General features: G+C 37.9%; 2 protein-coding genes across 4 annotated transcripts in view; both read left to right on the forward strand.

Annotated features, from left to right (window-relative positions):
* Window positions 1-1,119: 1,119 nt before the first annotated feature.
* LOC144024015 (chitinase-3-like protein 1) lies at window positions 1,120-6,059 on the forward strand. Of its 2 annotated transcripts, XM_077530033.1 has the most exons (13): window positions 1,343-1,428; window positions 1,790-1,867; window positions 2,417-2,480; window positions 2,580-2,606; window positions 2,716-2,920; window positions 3,017-3,073; window positions 4,036-4,201; window positions 4,321-4,445; window positions 4,530-4,653; window positions 4,731-4,913; window positions 5,311-5,427; window positions 5,511-5,643; window positions 5,740-6,059. In XM_077530033.1, exons 3-13 carry the CDS (start codon window positions 2,459-2,461, stop codon window positions 5,994-5,996), a joined length of 1,416 nt encoding a protein of 471 aa, XP_077386159.1. In that variant the 5' UTR covers window positions 1,343-1,428; window positions 1,790-1,867; window positions 2,417-2,458; the 3' UTR covers window positions 5,997-6,059. The 2 variants fall into 2 exon arrangements, with proteins under 2 accessions (XP_077386158.1, XP_077386159.1); XM_077530032.1 differs by lacking the exons at window positions 1,343-1,428; window positions 2,417-2,480 and adding an exon at window positions 1,120-1,143.
* Window positions 6,060-8,589: 2,530 nt separating this feature from the next.
* The window catches only part of arfrp1 (ADP-ribosylation factor related protein 1), a 9,520-nt gene continuing 1,964 nt past the window's right edge, over window positions 8,590-16,145 (forward strand). Inside the window, exons 1-5 of one of the 2 annotated variants that reach the window (XM_077528927.1) lie at window positions 8,591-8,945; window positions 11,208-11,295; window positions 11,372-11,454; window positions 12,763-12,844; window positions 14,980-15,050. In XM_077528927.1, the coding sequence (XP_077385053.1) occupies window positions 8,853-8,945; window positions 11,208-11,295; window positions 11,372-11,454; window positions 12,763-12,844; window positions 14,980-15,050 (417 nt within the window). In that variant the 5' untranslated portion in view covers window positions 8,591-8,852. Of the gene's footprint in view, window positions 8,946-11,207; window positions 11,296-11,371; window positions 11,455-12,762; window positions 12,845-14,979; window positions 15,051-16,145 lie in introns of both variants that reach the window. The other variant, XR_013284552.1, reaches the window with a different exon arrangement.

Raw genomic sequence — 16,145 nt, forward strand, 5'->3', positions numbered from 1 at the left:
GGAGAGAATGTCGAAGGGAGGTATAGATTAAAACAGCATAACTTTAATAATAATAATAATAATAATAATAATATTTTTTTTTAAAGGCTGGTATAAATTATGATTTGCTGGTAACTTTAGAGTGTCACCAGCCACATTGTTCGATGATTAAAAAAAAAAAGTACATTTACAACCCGAATTTTTTGTTATAGTTTGCATGACTTAACTTATTTTGTGAGTTTCAATGCTTAAATTACAAGCTCAAAACAAATAGCTCAAATTCTTTCTTTTGATATTTTCGAATGAGGTTTGGCACCATATACTTTAAGTGCTGACAGTCAGTTGGGATGAGAAGTTTGAATTACCTTCTGCAGTGCAACAAAATCTGACTAATATATATGAAATATGCATGTATGGTTTACACAGTACACGGTGAAGAAATGGCGCACATATGGTCCCCATGAAATTATTTTACTTAGGGCCCCCAAAACAGCCCGGCCCTGCTAAACCCCCCTTGCGTTGCGTGCCCTTGCAAAAAACTTTGCAAAGATTGCGAGGGAACGCAAAGTTGAGTTCCCTCGCAAAGATTGCCTCCCGCGCAATCTTAGCATCAAATTAGCTCCATATGATTTATTTAGTTGTTACTAACAAAACTATGATGTGCATTTTTCAGAAATCATTTCCAGTTCAATAAATGTTTTAGAAACTTTGTATGTACACTGGCATTGTTAGTTACGTCGCAAAGCATTCAGTGTGCAGTGACGTAGAATGGTGGTTGTCACCCTCCCCCATGCCATGCTCTCGAGAGCTATTACATGTTGTTTCTTTAGGAACGCTATGAGGCTTACCTCGCTTTCTTTATATCCGTTTCAGCCGCCATTCTACGTCACTACGCAGAATGCGTTTGGCACGTAGACAACAATAGCAGTGGACATACAAATAAAGTTATACAACATGTATTAAACTGGAAATGATTTTTGAAAAATGAATCTCGTGGTTATGTTAGTAACAACCAAGTGAATCATATGGAGCAAACTTGTCATTTAAGTTGGGGTTCTTTTTAAGAAGGGTCAATGTTGTACATAATCCACACCAGTTTTTCTCAACCCTGGTCCTCGTGCCCACTATCCAGCCTGTCTTCCATGTCTCCTGATTCCAATGCAGGTGAGGATCGTTATCTGGCTTCTCCAGACCTGGCTGATGAACTGTCATTGGAATCAGCTGCGTTTAAGGCAGTGTTTCTCAATTCCGGTCCTCAGGCCGCCCTAGCCAGCCTGTTTTCCATGTCTCCCAGTTCCCAATGCAGCTGATTGAGCATGAGACAGCATGAGACATGGAAAACAGGCTGGCTAGGGCGGCCTGAGGACCGGAATTGAGAAATACTGGTTTAAGGAGACATGGAAAACAGGCTGGATAGTGAGCCCCGAGGACCAGGGTTGAGAAAAAACGGTCTGCACTACCCGTTTTTCACTATTAAACTGAGTCATGTAAACTCATACAAAAAAAATGCTGAAACAGCATTGTTATTGAAAGGAATAAATTAAGTCACTGCCAAACGTTTTAATCAGGACAGTAAAATGAAACACAGGGCTAATAGATTACAGCCATTGAATGCCACGCAGACAAGTACATTACATAACAATGTACAGTACTATGGTCACTCACACCCAATTTATTTGAATATTATCTGTGAGATGCAGTTGGGGAGTTGTATATCTTGTAAATTATTGTCAACATGTACTTGGAACTTGCATGTTCTTATCAAAATATCTCTTAATATTGATTACTTTTACAACCTTGTTATAAACAGTTGGCAATACTTCTTCTTCTGACTGTATAAAAGACCCAGCTTTGCAGCTGCTATTTGGGTCTCTCATCTGGTCCCAAGGTGAGTATGAAGGAAACCAACCATCCTGTCATGATCTGTGTTCTATTAGGTTTGGGTTAGATTTTAGTTGTAATGTGTACCTGTTGTCATTATGTCGTCAACTTTTATCATGTCTGCCTGAGCTAGTCATCCTTTGTGTCTTCCAATCTGCTCCCTCAGCCACTTGTGTCTTGTCCAGGTTATTCTCGTTGTCTCGTCAGTTTTTTTTTTTTTTGTATTTAGTTCATGGTTTTCCTTTGCACCCTTGTCAGATCATTGTCTCGTCCCAGTTTCCCGTTTGTGGTGAGTCGTGTGTATCTTTGCTACTTTAAGTTTAGGTTTATGTTGGGACTTTGTTACTTTGAAAATTGGCTATTTTCTCCGTACCTTAGTACTGTATTGTTTTGTTAATAAAAATTCAGTTCGCCCTGCACTTGAGCCTGGCATTGGTTGTTTCCCTGCATTTGGTCCTCCATCCCATCCTATGCGACACATTGTGTGTTTACTTTATTTATAAGTGTGACAGTGTGATGGTCTGAATAACTGTTTTTTTTTTGTCTTTTTCTACAGTAATCCAGTCAAGTTGTGCTGAATTTAAAAATAAAATTCAAGATGAGGTTTACGCTACTTGCAGGTATGATGTTTGTTTATTTACAGTATTTTAATTTATTTATTTTATTTTATTGCACCTCTTTATCCTCTTACATATAAAATGTTTATCTACATTCATTAGGCTTGTGTCTGGTGATATGCCACCTGGGTAAGTTGTCAACCAACAGATTTTTTTCTTTTCTATAAATGTAGAATTATATCAATGTAAAATTCATTCAAATTAATTCCTCTGTTAATATTTCTCTTCTTCCACTTAGGATCTGCCACCAAAATGGTGTGCTACTTCACAAACTGGTCCCAGTATAGACCTGGTGAAGGGAAATACATGCCACAAAATGTGGATCCCTTCCTGTGTACAACCCTGATCTATGCGTTCTCAATCATCAACAGCAACAATGAACTGGTTACATATGAGTGGAATGATGATGTTCTGTACAAGTCTTTCAACAACCTTAAGACAAAGTAAGTAACTAGTGCTGAAATGCTATTTAAATGGAAATGTCAGTCCAAGCTACATTGTGTGCAGTTGTGATGATTCCCTACATTGTTATTTTGCAGGAACCCTCATCTTACGACTCTTCTGGCTGTTGGTGGATGGAACTTTGGTTCACAACGGTGAGTTATATTTTAACATTGGACATGCATGTATTGCTTTGACTGATGAGTTGATCCTGGTCATGTCCTATCAGTAACATAAGGGGCTTTTCCACCACAGGAACTTTTGGAGAACTTTTCAGTTTATCTTGGTAAAATTCAGTTTGCACGGTTTTCCACCAACAACAATATCCGGGGTAATGAAATTCTGGAACTTTGAGGGGGCGGGCTGCAATGACCAAGGCTGATTGGTCAAATTTTTTTTTGGGGGGGGGGGGGGGGTTACATCAGCTGGGCTTATTACACTTATTTGAATTAATTACCAAGAACTTGAAGACGCTGTGGAAACACAATTATAAATTCTCTGCTGAACTTTTACAACCAAGAATTCCCTTTACCCAGAATTCAAAGTTCCTGGGCTTGTTGGTACGGATGTAACAATAAGGGCAATATCGTGATATCGTGATATTAAAACTGCCACAATATCATCGTCGTCATGTTCACAATATTTAAAAGGAACACATCTGTGGAAAAAAAAAAAAAGTCAGGTTGATTTCCATTTGTGCAGTTCTACCACCCTCTAGTGGCTAGTTTATTAGTGCAATTTAATTTTCATTAGGGATGTTTTGGCCTTCTATGTTTAAAATCTATGCTAATTGTCAGATGAAAGGGAACCAAATCTGCTTGTGAAGTGATCAATGTGTGCTTGCATTAGCTAAGTGCCTCAATATTATTAGATTGTAGGTGGTTTATATGCATTGCTGTTATGTACAAAAGGACAATATTGTGCTTTTTTTAGTATGAGCTCTTTTTTTTGTGTGTGTGTTTACAATATTGTGATCAAAGTCATTTCAAGATGTGCTACATATTCATTACATACACTGTATCTGTCCAGTATTAAGCATTTATTACCCTAAAAGTATTGATTTCTGAGATGCATTGAGTAGATTGTGTGTAAAAGACTTCAATCACCTTTCCTACAGGTTCTCCATCGTGGTCTCCACTGCAGCTAACCGTCAGCATTTTATCCAGTCTTCCATAAAATTCCTGAGGACTCATGGTTTTGATGGTCTGGATCTGGACTGGGAGTACCCCGGAGCTCGTGGAAGCCCCCCAGGGGACAAGCAGAAGTTCACTTTGCTCTGCAGGGTGGGCACATTCTGTATATCTTTACATGTTCAGATGCAATTAAAATTTCCCGTTTTATTTCATTAATATGCTACAGTTGCACCTCTGGCATCCACAAAATTTTGGGGTTATTTCCGCAGGAACTTGTTCAAGCCTATGCTGCTGAGGCCAAGGCCACCGGTAATAAACAGCTAATGTTGACTGCTGCAGTGTCTGCTGGAAAGGGGACAATTGATGGAGGATATGAAATTGCTGAGATTGCCAAGTAAGTGTATTCATGGATTCCTTCTTAAGTGGAGAGTTGCATAAATCTCCACATGAGCTTCATTCCTTTTTGCACACAACTCAGGGAACTGGACTTCATCAATGTGATGACCTATGACTTCCACGGAACTTGGGAGCAGTTCACTGGTCACAACAGCCCTCTGTTCCGTGGCTCTGAAGACTTTGGTGACCTCATCTACTTTAACACCGTAAGCAACAACAAATTGCCCGAGGTAAAGTAGTTTTTCAAAACAAAATCTTAAAACATTTTCGATATGTTTTTAAGGATTTTGCAATGAAATATTGGCGAGATAACGGCACTCCAGTGGAGAAACTGAGGATGGGTTTTGCTGCCTACGGTCGTACTTTCCGTCTGACATCATCAAACACTGGCGTTGGAGCCCCAGCTAGTGGACCTGCATCAGCTGGTCCATTCACACGTGAAGCTGGATTCTGGTCCTACTATGAGGTACTGTAGATAGTTCAGCATTTGAAATATGATGAAGTCTGTTTCAGAACACTACAGGTGCAAATTAAATTCGAATTGAACCGCATATTGTAACAATCTGCAGTGTGGCACTGCACCACTGTGTGGCGCCTCTTTGTTTTTGTGTGCATGTGCAGCGCTTTTTCTTTTTTGGTTGTGACTATTGTGATGTGCGGTGTTGCTGAGTCCACTGTTTGTTTGTTTGTTTGTTTTTTGTTCCTTTTTTAATAAACGTGAACCTGTGAACTTCCAGTTGCCCACCCGTTTTTTTTGTTTGTTTTTTTGCTGAGCTGTCCATGGCCGATCAGCCACCGCGTGTTACAATATTATGTGATCTCCAACAAACTACTGAAACCTCACTTCCTTGTCTGTGTTTCAGATCTGCAGCTTTGTGAAGGGCATTCCCATTCAGTGGATTGAGGACCAGAAGGTTCCCTATGCCACTAAAAACAGTGAGTGGGTGGGATTTGACACCAAAGAAAGCTATGAGACCAAAGTAGGTTGCCAACTTGCCATTCACTAAAACTTTTTCACCTGCCTTCCAGAGCTGATTGAAATTGTCTATTTTGATCCCTCTAGGTACGTTACCTGCAGGAGCAGAAGTTTGGAGGAGCTTTTGTGTGGGCACTTGATTTAGATGACTTTGCTGGCAGATTCTGTGGAGAGGGCAGCCACCCTCTTCTGGCTCATCTACGCACCCTTCTCAATATTGGTAAATTGAAATGTTTACACTGCTAGAAACACAAGTAAATCTGAAATTATTTAACTTCAATCACTAACATACCTTATTTCTTGTTGTAACATTCAGAGCTGCCCCCAATCCCTCCTACCACCACTCCCAAACCTGGTGTTAGCACCACCACCCGTCCTACCACAACCGCAAGCACCACGACCACAACCCATGCCCCAGGGTCCGGCTTCTGTAATGGCAAACCTGATGGCCTGTATCCCCACCCAGATGACAAACAAAGCTTCTACATGTGTGCTGGTGGTATCACCCATGTGAGGCAGTGTGGAGCTGGATCTGTCTATGATGATGGATGCAAGTGCTGCGTCTGGCCATGAGCAATTGGTGGAGAAAAATGTATATAACAGCTGATACAAACACCTATTAAACACACTGAGATTACCAAGCATCCTCTGTGTGTGTGCAATCTTTTAAATGTGAATATTGGAGTATGAGTCATAAGTGGGTTACTTTATCACGTAATATATTCATCTGCAATGCAGCATATCATTTGCAAATGCCAATAAATGGCAGACATCTAAAAAACAAAAACAAAAAAAACTTATCAACTTTCAAGACATATAGATGAAAATACATTATACAAAGTGTGACTTTAATCTTCAAGCCCATCTATCAACATTTGCATGAGAGTGGCGCTCCTGCCATTAGGCGGATTAGGCAGGTGCTGTCAGGGTACGGCAAATCGAGGACTCAGGTGCAGAGGTTTTAGGCCACCAAGGCAGATGTTTATTAAACAAAAACCACCTCACTCTGAGGGGAAAACAAAAACAAGGGCTATGAAAAGACAAACTAAGGGCGCTCCAAAAGGGAGGATATCTAAACTACAACAAAAGAACCAAAGACACTCCTAAACTAAAGACTAAACTGTGGCTATGACAAATACAAACAAAAGTTTCTCACACAAGGCAAACAATAGCAAGCTGGTGGCTCAAGGCTGTGGCTGGGCTTTGGTGATCAAGACCAAACACTTTGGCACAAGACAGGGGAGACGCAGACTATTTAACACATGAGGGTAATGGGAAACAGGTGGACACAATCAGGAATCAGGGTTGACACTGACACCACATGAGGAAGGGCAAGTGACCTGAAACGAGAGGAGAGTCAGGATCTTCAAAATAAAACAGGAAATGACAAGAAAGAAAAAACCCTAGACACAACCTCATCGCGGTGTGACAGGTGCAAGGGGCGCTCGTGAGCAAAAAGGGCGACAGGGAGAAGTTTTTTTTTTTTTTTTTTTTTTTTTTTTGCTACTTGTGTGTAAACATCGGCAATTGTGTGAAAATGTTCATTTTAGTGTGTAAATGACTGTAAAAAAAAAAAAAACTATAAAAAAAAAAGTTGATGTGACAAATCATTTTTCAATCTTAAAAGAAAAACAAAATTTATTTCTGATGGAAAAAAACAACAACAGTTTGTGGTTTTGTCTATCTTTTGTCATCTAAATTACCCCTTACATAAATTTCCTAAGGGTGTTTAAAAAAATATATATCGATTTGGCAATATATCGCGATATTACAGTGCGCAATTCTCCAATCCATTCGATATGCAGCCGAATCGATATTTAAACATCTTTTTTTATTTTTTTTTATTTTTTTTTTTTATTTTTTTTTAATGGAAATATTCAACAAAACGTCTTACTTAGGGTTCACACGTTAAGCATGGAAGAATGTTATATTCATGGAACATTAAGCATTAATATTTTACTTCAATGCTGTTCAAACATGAAAGAGATTGCAACAGATTGTTAAATACAGTGGCTCACAAATACATTTTCATAAAAATCTTAGTGTACATGTACAAATTTACTGATTAGCATTTTCTAAATTTGGGTTAAAAAAAACACACAATATCAACTCATAGATTCATATCGGGATTATTCGGTATCAAATCGAATTGTGACCTATGAATCGTGATACGAATGGAATTGCCAGGTATGAGGCAATTCACACCTGTACTATTTCCTAAAATAACGGTTTTTACAAAAATGTTTTGTATTGGTCACAGCAGTGTGTAAATGACTACAAAGTGTCTCGTCATTTCAGACTGTTCGTGACAACAAAACAGCATTTTTGTAAATGTGTTGTGTTTTTAATGTAAGCATGCATGTTGTGACTGAAGTGTGTATGTTGTGAATGAAGTGTGTAATTTTGCAAACAATGTAGGAGTTATATAAATTTAGTGTGGTGTTTGGATAAATGTGGCAATATTTTGAAAATAAAGGAGCCCTGTTTTCAAAATTGTGGATAAACTGTAATGGTAATATTATTGAGGCCTTTTACTCAGATTTTGATTTTTTTTTTTTTAAATACAGTCATTCAAGTGAAAAGGATTATTATTATTATTATTATTATTTTAATTGGAAAGCAAAATGAGGCAATCTGTTGTTTTTGTCATGCTTCACAGCAGTCAGCAGGGGTAGCTGTTCTACTGAACAAATGTAATGGTAATATTATTGAGACCTTTACTCAGAGGGTAGATGGATAATTCTGGCTTTCAAATAGGATACCACCTTTATTGTTTGTAATCTGTATAATCATAACAAAAATAATCAAGCTAAAGTCATGTGAACACTGTTATGTGGGAACTGGGAACCACCTGGATACACCCGGAACAGGTTGCCAGCCAATCAGAAGAGACGAGCGCCTATCCACACTAGCTATGAAATAGTGAAGAAGAAATATAATTTTTTCAGTTTAATTAAAGAAGGCAATTAATAACGCGTGCAGATTTATCGTAAGTCATTAACAATGGATAAAATATAGGAATTAAAATAGCGTAATTGTGTTTAAAATTTGGCACATTTGGTACGCCATAGTTCAACGTAACACTCTATATGTTGGGAAATGTAGTTTAATTGTGACTTGATATAAACGAGTAGAGCGTTGACAACAAAAACATTGACTACGTTTCCCATAATTCATACCGCTTCTACGTTCTGTTTGACATAACACACATGTCGTCGTCTACGTCCGCTTCAGTACTATAGTAACAAATGTCGACGTTTTTCCGTTTTATCTTATGGATATGTGATTCTAGCAACTAATTACTATTAATTATTTTAGTTACAATTAACCACATTGGCATAAATCAAAAATATCATCTTGTGTAGGCTGATGTAAAATAGAAATCTAGCATTGACCGGTATTGAGGTTACATTTGAACAATTCGTCACGATGTATACTTTATTATCTGGATTATATAAATACATGTTTCAAAAGGACGAATACTGCATTTTAATCCTTGGATTGGATAACGCTGGAAAAACGGTATGTTTCGTCTCATTTGTCTGGTATGTTATTGTGAGGATCGCCATTCAGTTGTTCACAACCCCTTGAAATTTTGACTTGTCTTAGTTTAACTTGGTAAAGTTCAAGGCCTACAACCCGATTAAATGCGAACTTGGTTTGGCTTTCTGATCTCGCTTTTCCCTGTCGAACGTCGAAAATGCAAGTAATTTATAGTGCCTGAGGTGCACCTTCTCCAGTACTACTTACATTTTATTACCTCCGCCAAGAACTAATCGTGACGAGAGGTTGTTTTCGTTCGAGTGTGTTTGTCGGTGAGTTGACCTATTCGCAGTGGTTAATTTGCCGTGACTGACAACTCGCCACTTCACGTTGTTTTGCCGTGAATCGAGCTGGACGCTGTCGCAATCGCGTCACGGGTTAATATACGCTATACCACTATTTTATTTCATTTTTCACGTTACGTTACGTGACGTGATTTACTTTACTTTGCTTTACTGTACTGTACTTTACTTTACTTTACTTTACTTTACTTTACTTTACTTTACTTTACTTTACTTTACTTTATACAGTCAGTTCAGTCCAGTCCAAAATTTTAGACACACTTTCTTATTCAATGCATTTACTTTACTTTATACAGTCAGTTCAGTCCAGTCCAAAATTTTAGACACACTTTCTTATTCAATGCATTTGCTTTATTCTCATGACTAGGTTACCGGTACTTTGTAGATTCTCACTGAAGGCTAAGAATGAACACGTGGATTATGTACTTACAAATAAAAGGTGACATAACTGAAAACATGCTTTATATCAGGGTTCCCCAATTCCGGTGCTCGAGGGCCGGAGTCCTGCAGGTTTTCCATTTTTCCACCTACCAACACACCTGATACTAAAGATAAGGATCATGCACGCTGATAAGCTCATTATATTAATCAGGTGTGTTAGTAGGCAGAAAAATGGAAAACCTGCATGACTGCGGCCTTTGCGGACCGGAATTGGGGAACCCTGCTTTATATTATAGATTCTTCAAAATAGCCATTGTTTGCTCTGGTTACTGTTTTTGCACACTCTTGGCATTCTAATACTAGTGCTATCAAAGTTAAAGCGTTAACTAATTAATTAATCACAAAAAATTATCGCATTAATCATTGTATTACCACAGATTAATCACACTATTAATTTTGACCGCAGATGATCCTTTTTAGCCGACAGCGGATGGCTACATTAAAGGTAGCTATTGGAGTTTGAGCAATACATATAACTAAATGCATTAAAGTAATAAATGTTTACATATGCCATAGGTCATTTTTTCCCATTTTAAATTATGCCAATAATTAATTGATTAGAAAAAGCAGGATGAGCGTATGCAGTGAATATAAATTTTTGAAGACGTCCTCATAACATTAAATGTCGAAAAAATTAACACATAACAGGTGCGCTTCAAATTTAGCGGGCAAAATATGTTGGGAAAAAAGGCATTTTTAAGTGAGTGATTAATCATGATTAATCAAAATTATAAGATGTGATTAATCTGATTAAAAATTGTAATCATTTGACAGCTCTATCTAATACATCTGGGAACTCCTTAGAAACGGTTGGAAAACCGTTTCAAGTGACTACCTTAATTAAGAATGTGCAAAAAAAAAAAAAAACTAATAGCGAACACGGTTTTTATTTATGTATTTTGTTTTTGCCTTTTTTGTTAAGTACATAACTACATGTGTTCGTTAGTTGTCATAGTTCAGATGCCTTCTGTGAGAATCTATAATGTACATAGACATGAAAATAAAGCACATGTATCTAATGAGAAGGTGTGTCCAAACTTTTGGCCTGTATGTACGTTTGCAATTTCTTGCAGCCAGTTGGAGGTTGTGAACGAGCGTTTTGTTTTATGTTTATTGACTAATTGGACACTTGTGCAAATTGGGACATTGTGTAAAACATAAAAAAACAAAAGAAAAAAAAACAATACAATGATTTTCAAATGATGTTTAACCTATATTTAATGTTAAAACTGATAAACTTTGTTTTCAGCAAATAATTATTAACTTAGAATTTTATAGCTGTATAGCGTTTCAAAAAAGCTGGGACTGGTGGCAAAAAAAAAAAAAAAAAGACAAGTTAAAGAATGCTCATCAAACACCTATAGACTTTTTGTCAACCTCTTACTGTATTGTTTTGAAATATATCAACTGGACTATGTGACTGACCGTCATGGTAAGCTTTGAAAATAAATGTTAATTTTGTTTTTTCTCCTATATGTTATAACTGTGTCATTTATAGACTTTTTTGGAACAAACCAAAACAAAGTTCAACAAGAACTATAAGGGAATCAATTTCTCCAAGATCACAAGTACAGTTGGACTGAACAGTAAGTTAGTTTTGCTATGTTTGTGTGTGTGTATGTGTATACTAGATTATTTGTGCTAATTTGAATCTTTTTACAGTTGGAACTATTGATGTGGGCAAGGCTCGTCTAATGTTTTGGGATCTGGGAGGCCAGGAGGAGCTTCAGTCTCTTTGGGACAAAGTAAGTCGCTTCTAGCAATAACAACCACAAATTGTGCGTTGGGATTTTTTTTGTTTGTTTGTTTGTTTGTTTTGTTTTTTTAGTATTACCAACTCTGTGAAACCTGCTAGCTCAGTTTCTTTATGCTTCAAATTTAAATGTATCCCTGTTCATAGTGGCAGATATGAACTGAGATGCCCCATGTTCTATGAAGCAACTTAAAGGGACAGCAACATGAAAAATCTACTTTTTGGAGCTTTTAGCCATGTTACAATGCTAATTCCTCACCAAAAACATCACCGAAGTGGAGTTTTCCGCCATTCGCCCCTCTATGACAAATTCTAGGTCATTCTGCTCTCCAAGTGCCGGCCCCTCCCAACCTGAAATACGAGCTGTTGACACTTTATGATGTCATAAAGTGTGGACCTAAGATTTGGCATGGACAAAAAAAAAATGTCATTGTGGAAAAAGCTGCATTGACAGTGAAACAAGTATTGGCATTGTAAAAGGTTGTATTGACAAATAAAATACAAACATAAAAAAAAAACACTATTTTCTTTAACCATATTTTTTTGTATTGTGATGTCTTTCTTTTTCAGTGCCAATCTGCAGACTTTTTTTTTTTTTTTACGCTTTGTCTTTTCTTTCCGAGTGTCACGGTTTTTCAGTTTCAACTCTGGTTTTCAGTTTCACTTCTCTTTTTTTTTTTTTTCAGTTTAAACTTATTGGCAGTGTTTTAATGTGGAGGGGCGGGCACGGGGTTTGGGGTGGGGCTTTAACAATGAGAACGCCTTCCAGCCTTTCAGGAGAGGAGAGAGGAGAGCGCGCCCTCCGTCGGCTAAAGGCAATACCTGAATTCCCTGTGGTATATACCCTATATCGCCAGAGACGCATGGATACAAAAGTTCACCCGCAACTCCTAAACCGTCTGTAAGTCTGTTTTTTTTTATTATTTTTTTTTTTTTTTTTTTTTTTTTTTTTTCCCTACATGTAACCTTGTGGCGTCAGTGTTAATGTTTCTGTAGTAAACCACTTAGCATGCTAGCTAAATATGTATAATATATGCCACAGGGAATTCAGGTATTGTCTTTAGCTGACAAAGGGCGCGCTCTCTTCACTCCTCTGCTGAAAAGCTGGAAGGCGTTCTCGTGGTGAAAGTCCGTGGTCAAGTCCGTGGCATCTACCCCACTGAAAAAAGTTCTGCTGATTCTATCTATCTAAATCTTGAAAACATGACGTCAGTGATGGAAATAACACCGGCATAGAAATAGGAGTTCAGAACACGAAGCGACATCCACATCCATTTAAAATTGTTTATTTTACATTTAGTACTATGCAGAGTCCCACGGCGTTATCTATGTGATAGACTCGACTGATGAAGAACGACTTTCAGAATCAAAGGAAGCCTTTGGTAAGTCACGCTGTGCACAAACTGGGCTTATAGCCTGCTTTTTATGCGCCTGAGATATTCATTTAACCATGGTTGAAGCAGAGCGGTTAATTTCAATTTATATAGGCGGTTAATAGTTAATAATGGTTAATAGCGGTTAATGCCGTTCTCACGGGGTCTGAGCATTAAGTGAAGTCTTCTTCTGAATCATCTTATCTAACTCCAAACTCTTAACTTAATTATAGTATTTATTTATTTTTTTTAAAACGCAGTTGACTACGTCATTTTCATTTCCCCAAGCCTTGACACTTATTGGGCTAACCTGGGACCTCAGGTAAAGCGTTTTGTGCCATATCATGTGAAAATGTGTGTTGGTATGACGATAGAGTTCCTTGAATGAAGAGCTTAAATGCAAAAGCAGACCTCTCCATTTTTCATAATTGAGATGTTTTTAGGGGTTTCTAATTCCAGGGTAAAAGTACTGGTAATAATATTGATATGGGGTATTTCAAAATAAAAACAGTTTTATAAGCGGCATGGATATAATAATTGAAAGAATTGAGGTATAGCGAGTGGTGTTGGTTGTGCCTAAGAGACACGCACACACACGCTACACACATACACAAAAAAATAAAATAAAATAATAAAAATGTACCCCCAACAACTCATAAACATAAGACAACTAGATATGACAGACAGGGGTGGTGGGACAAAACAAAATAAACAAACCATTTTCATTTTCTTCATGTAACCAAAAGCATTCGAGACATCACATCCATGATAAGTTATCAATAAAGCACTTTTCCCAGTCCGCATCAAATGGCAAATAATCTTTTGACACAAAATTATTAAATCAAATTTCCCACTGTGGTAATATGACCTCATTTACGCAAGAAAAAACCCACAAGGATCAACATTAAAATAAGCAAACTTTGGCTGATGCCTAAGAAGATGAAATTGTAAGAAGATGAAATTGTAAGCTGAATGTGATCTTCAAAGTTGAGGCTGATTTCATCTCTTGAGAGGTCAAACTTCCAAAACGTTTAAGGGGTTAAAATGGACGATGGCCTTGTCTGCTATTGGAATTGACTTTCCACTGATATTTTAACAGTTACTGAAAATTTCACGTTCATATGTTTTTCCTAAGGTATTGGTTGCTATGGACATTTGAAAGATGCAAGTACCAAAACTCGAAACCCCTTTTTCTCAAAAGTAGGGATTTCTACCTTCCAACATTAAAATTGCTGTAACTTTGTCAATTTTTGAGGTATGTCCATGTATTTGATACGGGGGGCCGGGATGGCCGGCGAGAGTGGATCCCAGAATACGCAGACCAGAGAAGGGATGATAAAGAATTTATTCCGCTGAGATGCGCGGAAACAAACAACCGAAAAAGCTGGTCAGACAACCAGTACAAAAACAACTCAACCGAAAACACTTGCAAAAGGCAAGGAGAAAAATAGTGATTAACAAAAAACACTTGCTTACAAAAATGTTGTATGTTGAAATGTTTGTTTGTCACAATGCTGTCCGAAAGGAAAAATGAACAAATAAATCAAATCAAATCAAAAAGCAAGGATTCACAACAAACATCATACAACACGAAATAGAAAGTTCAACTTAGGAAAACGTGGCCAACAGCGCACACGTAAAAGGTAACACTACAAGTCTAGGTGAGAGAACGCAAACTAAAATCCAAACATTCTACAAAGTACAACAAAGGGCGACGTAGTAATACAAGACACGTGAAAAACTATGAAAGGCTATGAAAACGCTAGAATAAACACTTGGCTGCACAGCAGTGAGCAAGATGAATAATCTGGCAGTCAGCAGTAGTGGCGCAGTGGCTTTTAAAGTCCATTGATTGTCCACGAGGAACAGGTGCGGTCATTAAGGAGGGAAACGCCCACCAATCACTTGGGTGCTGGAAAGAAAACAAACAGAGGCCTGAGAGCCAAACCATGACAGTATTATATATCTTAACGGGAATTAAGTGCAGAAGAGCCGGGCACACATTGATCATTGTTTTCATTACATTGTGAAAAGTGAATTGCGCATATTAAATTATTTGAATTCTGACAAAAAAAAAAAAAAAAAAGTATAGTTGAATTTGTAAGTCTGTCAATTGTAATGACTCATTTCTCACCTCATTCCAGAGAAAATGATCAGCAGTGATGTGTTAGAAGGTGTGCCGCTTCTGGTGCTGGCCAACAAACAGGACGTATCGGTACTGTAAAGTTCTTTTCAGTTAATACATCCATCCATCCAGTTCTTTTTTTTTTTTTTTTTTATCTGGGGTCAGGTCGCGAAGACACTGTAGCTTTAGCAGTGAAGCGCTGTAACTGTCAGACTTCCCTCTCCCGAGCCATTTCATCTGGTGTGAATCCCAAGTCATTCCAAAGCCAGCTGGGAGTCTTAGTCGCTCCTCGCTCTTACTTGAGGCCTACTATTAGAAAACAATCGGTGTGAGCTAGAAAATAGGTCAAACAGTTGATAAATCAGCTACCAATGCTATGGTGAACTTGTGCGCGGCCGACAGATGCTCTAATAGCTCAAACAGAGATGTGATCATTCTTTCGGCTGCCGGCAGCGATTCTAAACCAGACGGAAGACAATGAGGAGTGAAAGACGAGCACGATGGCTCGCACAACTGCGAGCAAAACTACGACGTAACTGCTATGAGGATATGCTCAGATCATTTTATATCAGGTAGTTTTTTTCATATAGAGTTGATCATAACATTAACCTCTGATTGTAAAATCGAGGCAGACGTGATGAATGAGCCATATTTAGTGTAACAACCATACTTTTTTTTGCATAAGTATTCAAGTCATTTTGAACAAAAAGTTAATGATTTAACACGATTATTACAATTAACACTTGAACTCGGGCTTGATTTCTGCTGAGGAATGTGTAGTAAACGACATGCGGTCTGTTTGTTAGCGGATAGTAAACTAAGATAGCTCGAAGACTTCGATATACAGCAAGACGACGCAAACGGACACGAACGATTTCATGAATGACAATTTACACCATGAAAGTAGTGATCGACATACTATTTCAACTAAAAACAACATACCACTTCCACTTTGCCCCCCAACAAACTCCCCTTTTTTTTTAGCTAGGGGCTCCAAACAACTGGTTTCAATGATTCGCAGTAATGTAGTGTCCTCCTCAGGAGGTTTTTGTGACGCTTGACATATTTCCCACCTTTGAACGAAAACGCTCACGGAAAATCAAGCTCTCTACGTTCATTTGTTATGGGATGTTTGCTTTTGTAAATTAGATCATTTGCATACATTTGACGCAAAATATGCCCACC

Source organism: Festucalex cinctus, chromosome 8 (assembly GCF_051991245.1).
Source record: "Festucalex cinctus isolate MCC-2025b chromosome 8, RoL_Fcin_1.0, whole genome shotgun sequence".
In the NCBI taxonomy this organism is placed as follows: Eukaryota; Metazoa; Chordata; class Actinopteri; order Syngnathiformes; family Syngnathidae; genus Festucalex; species Festucalex cinctus.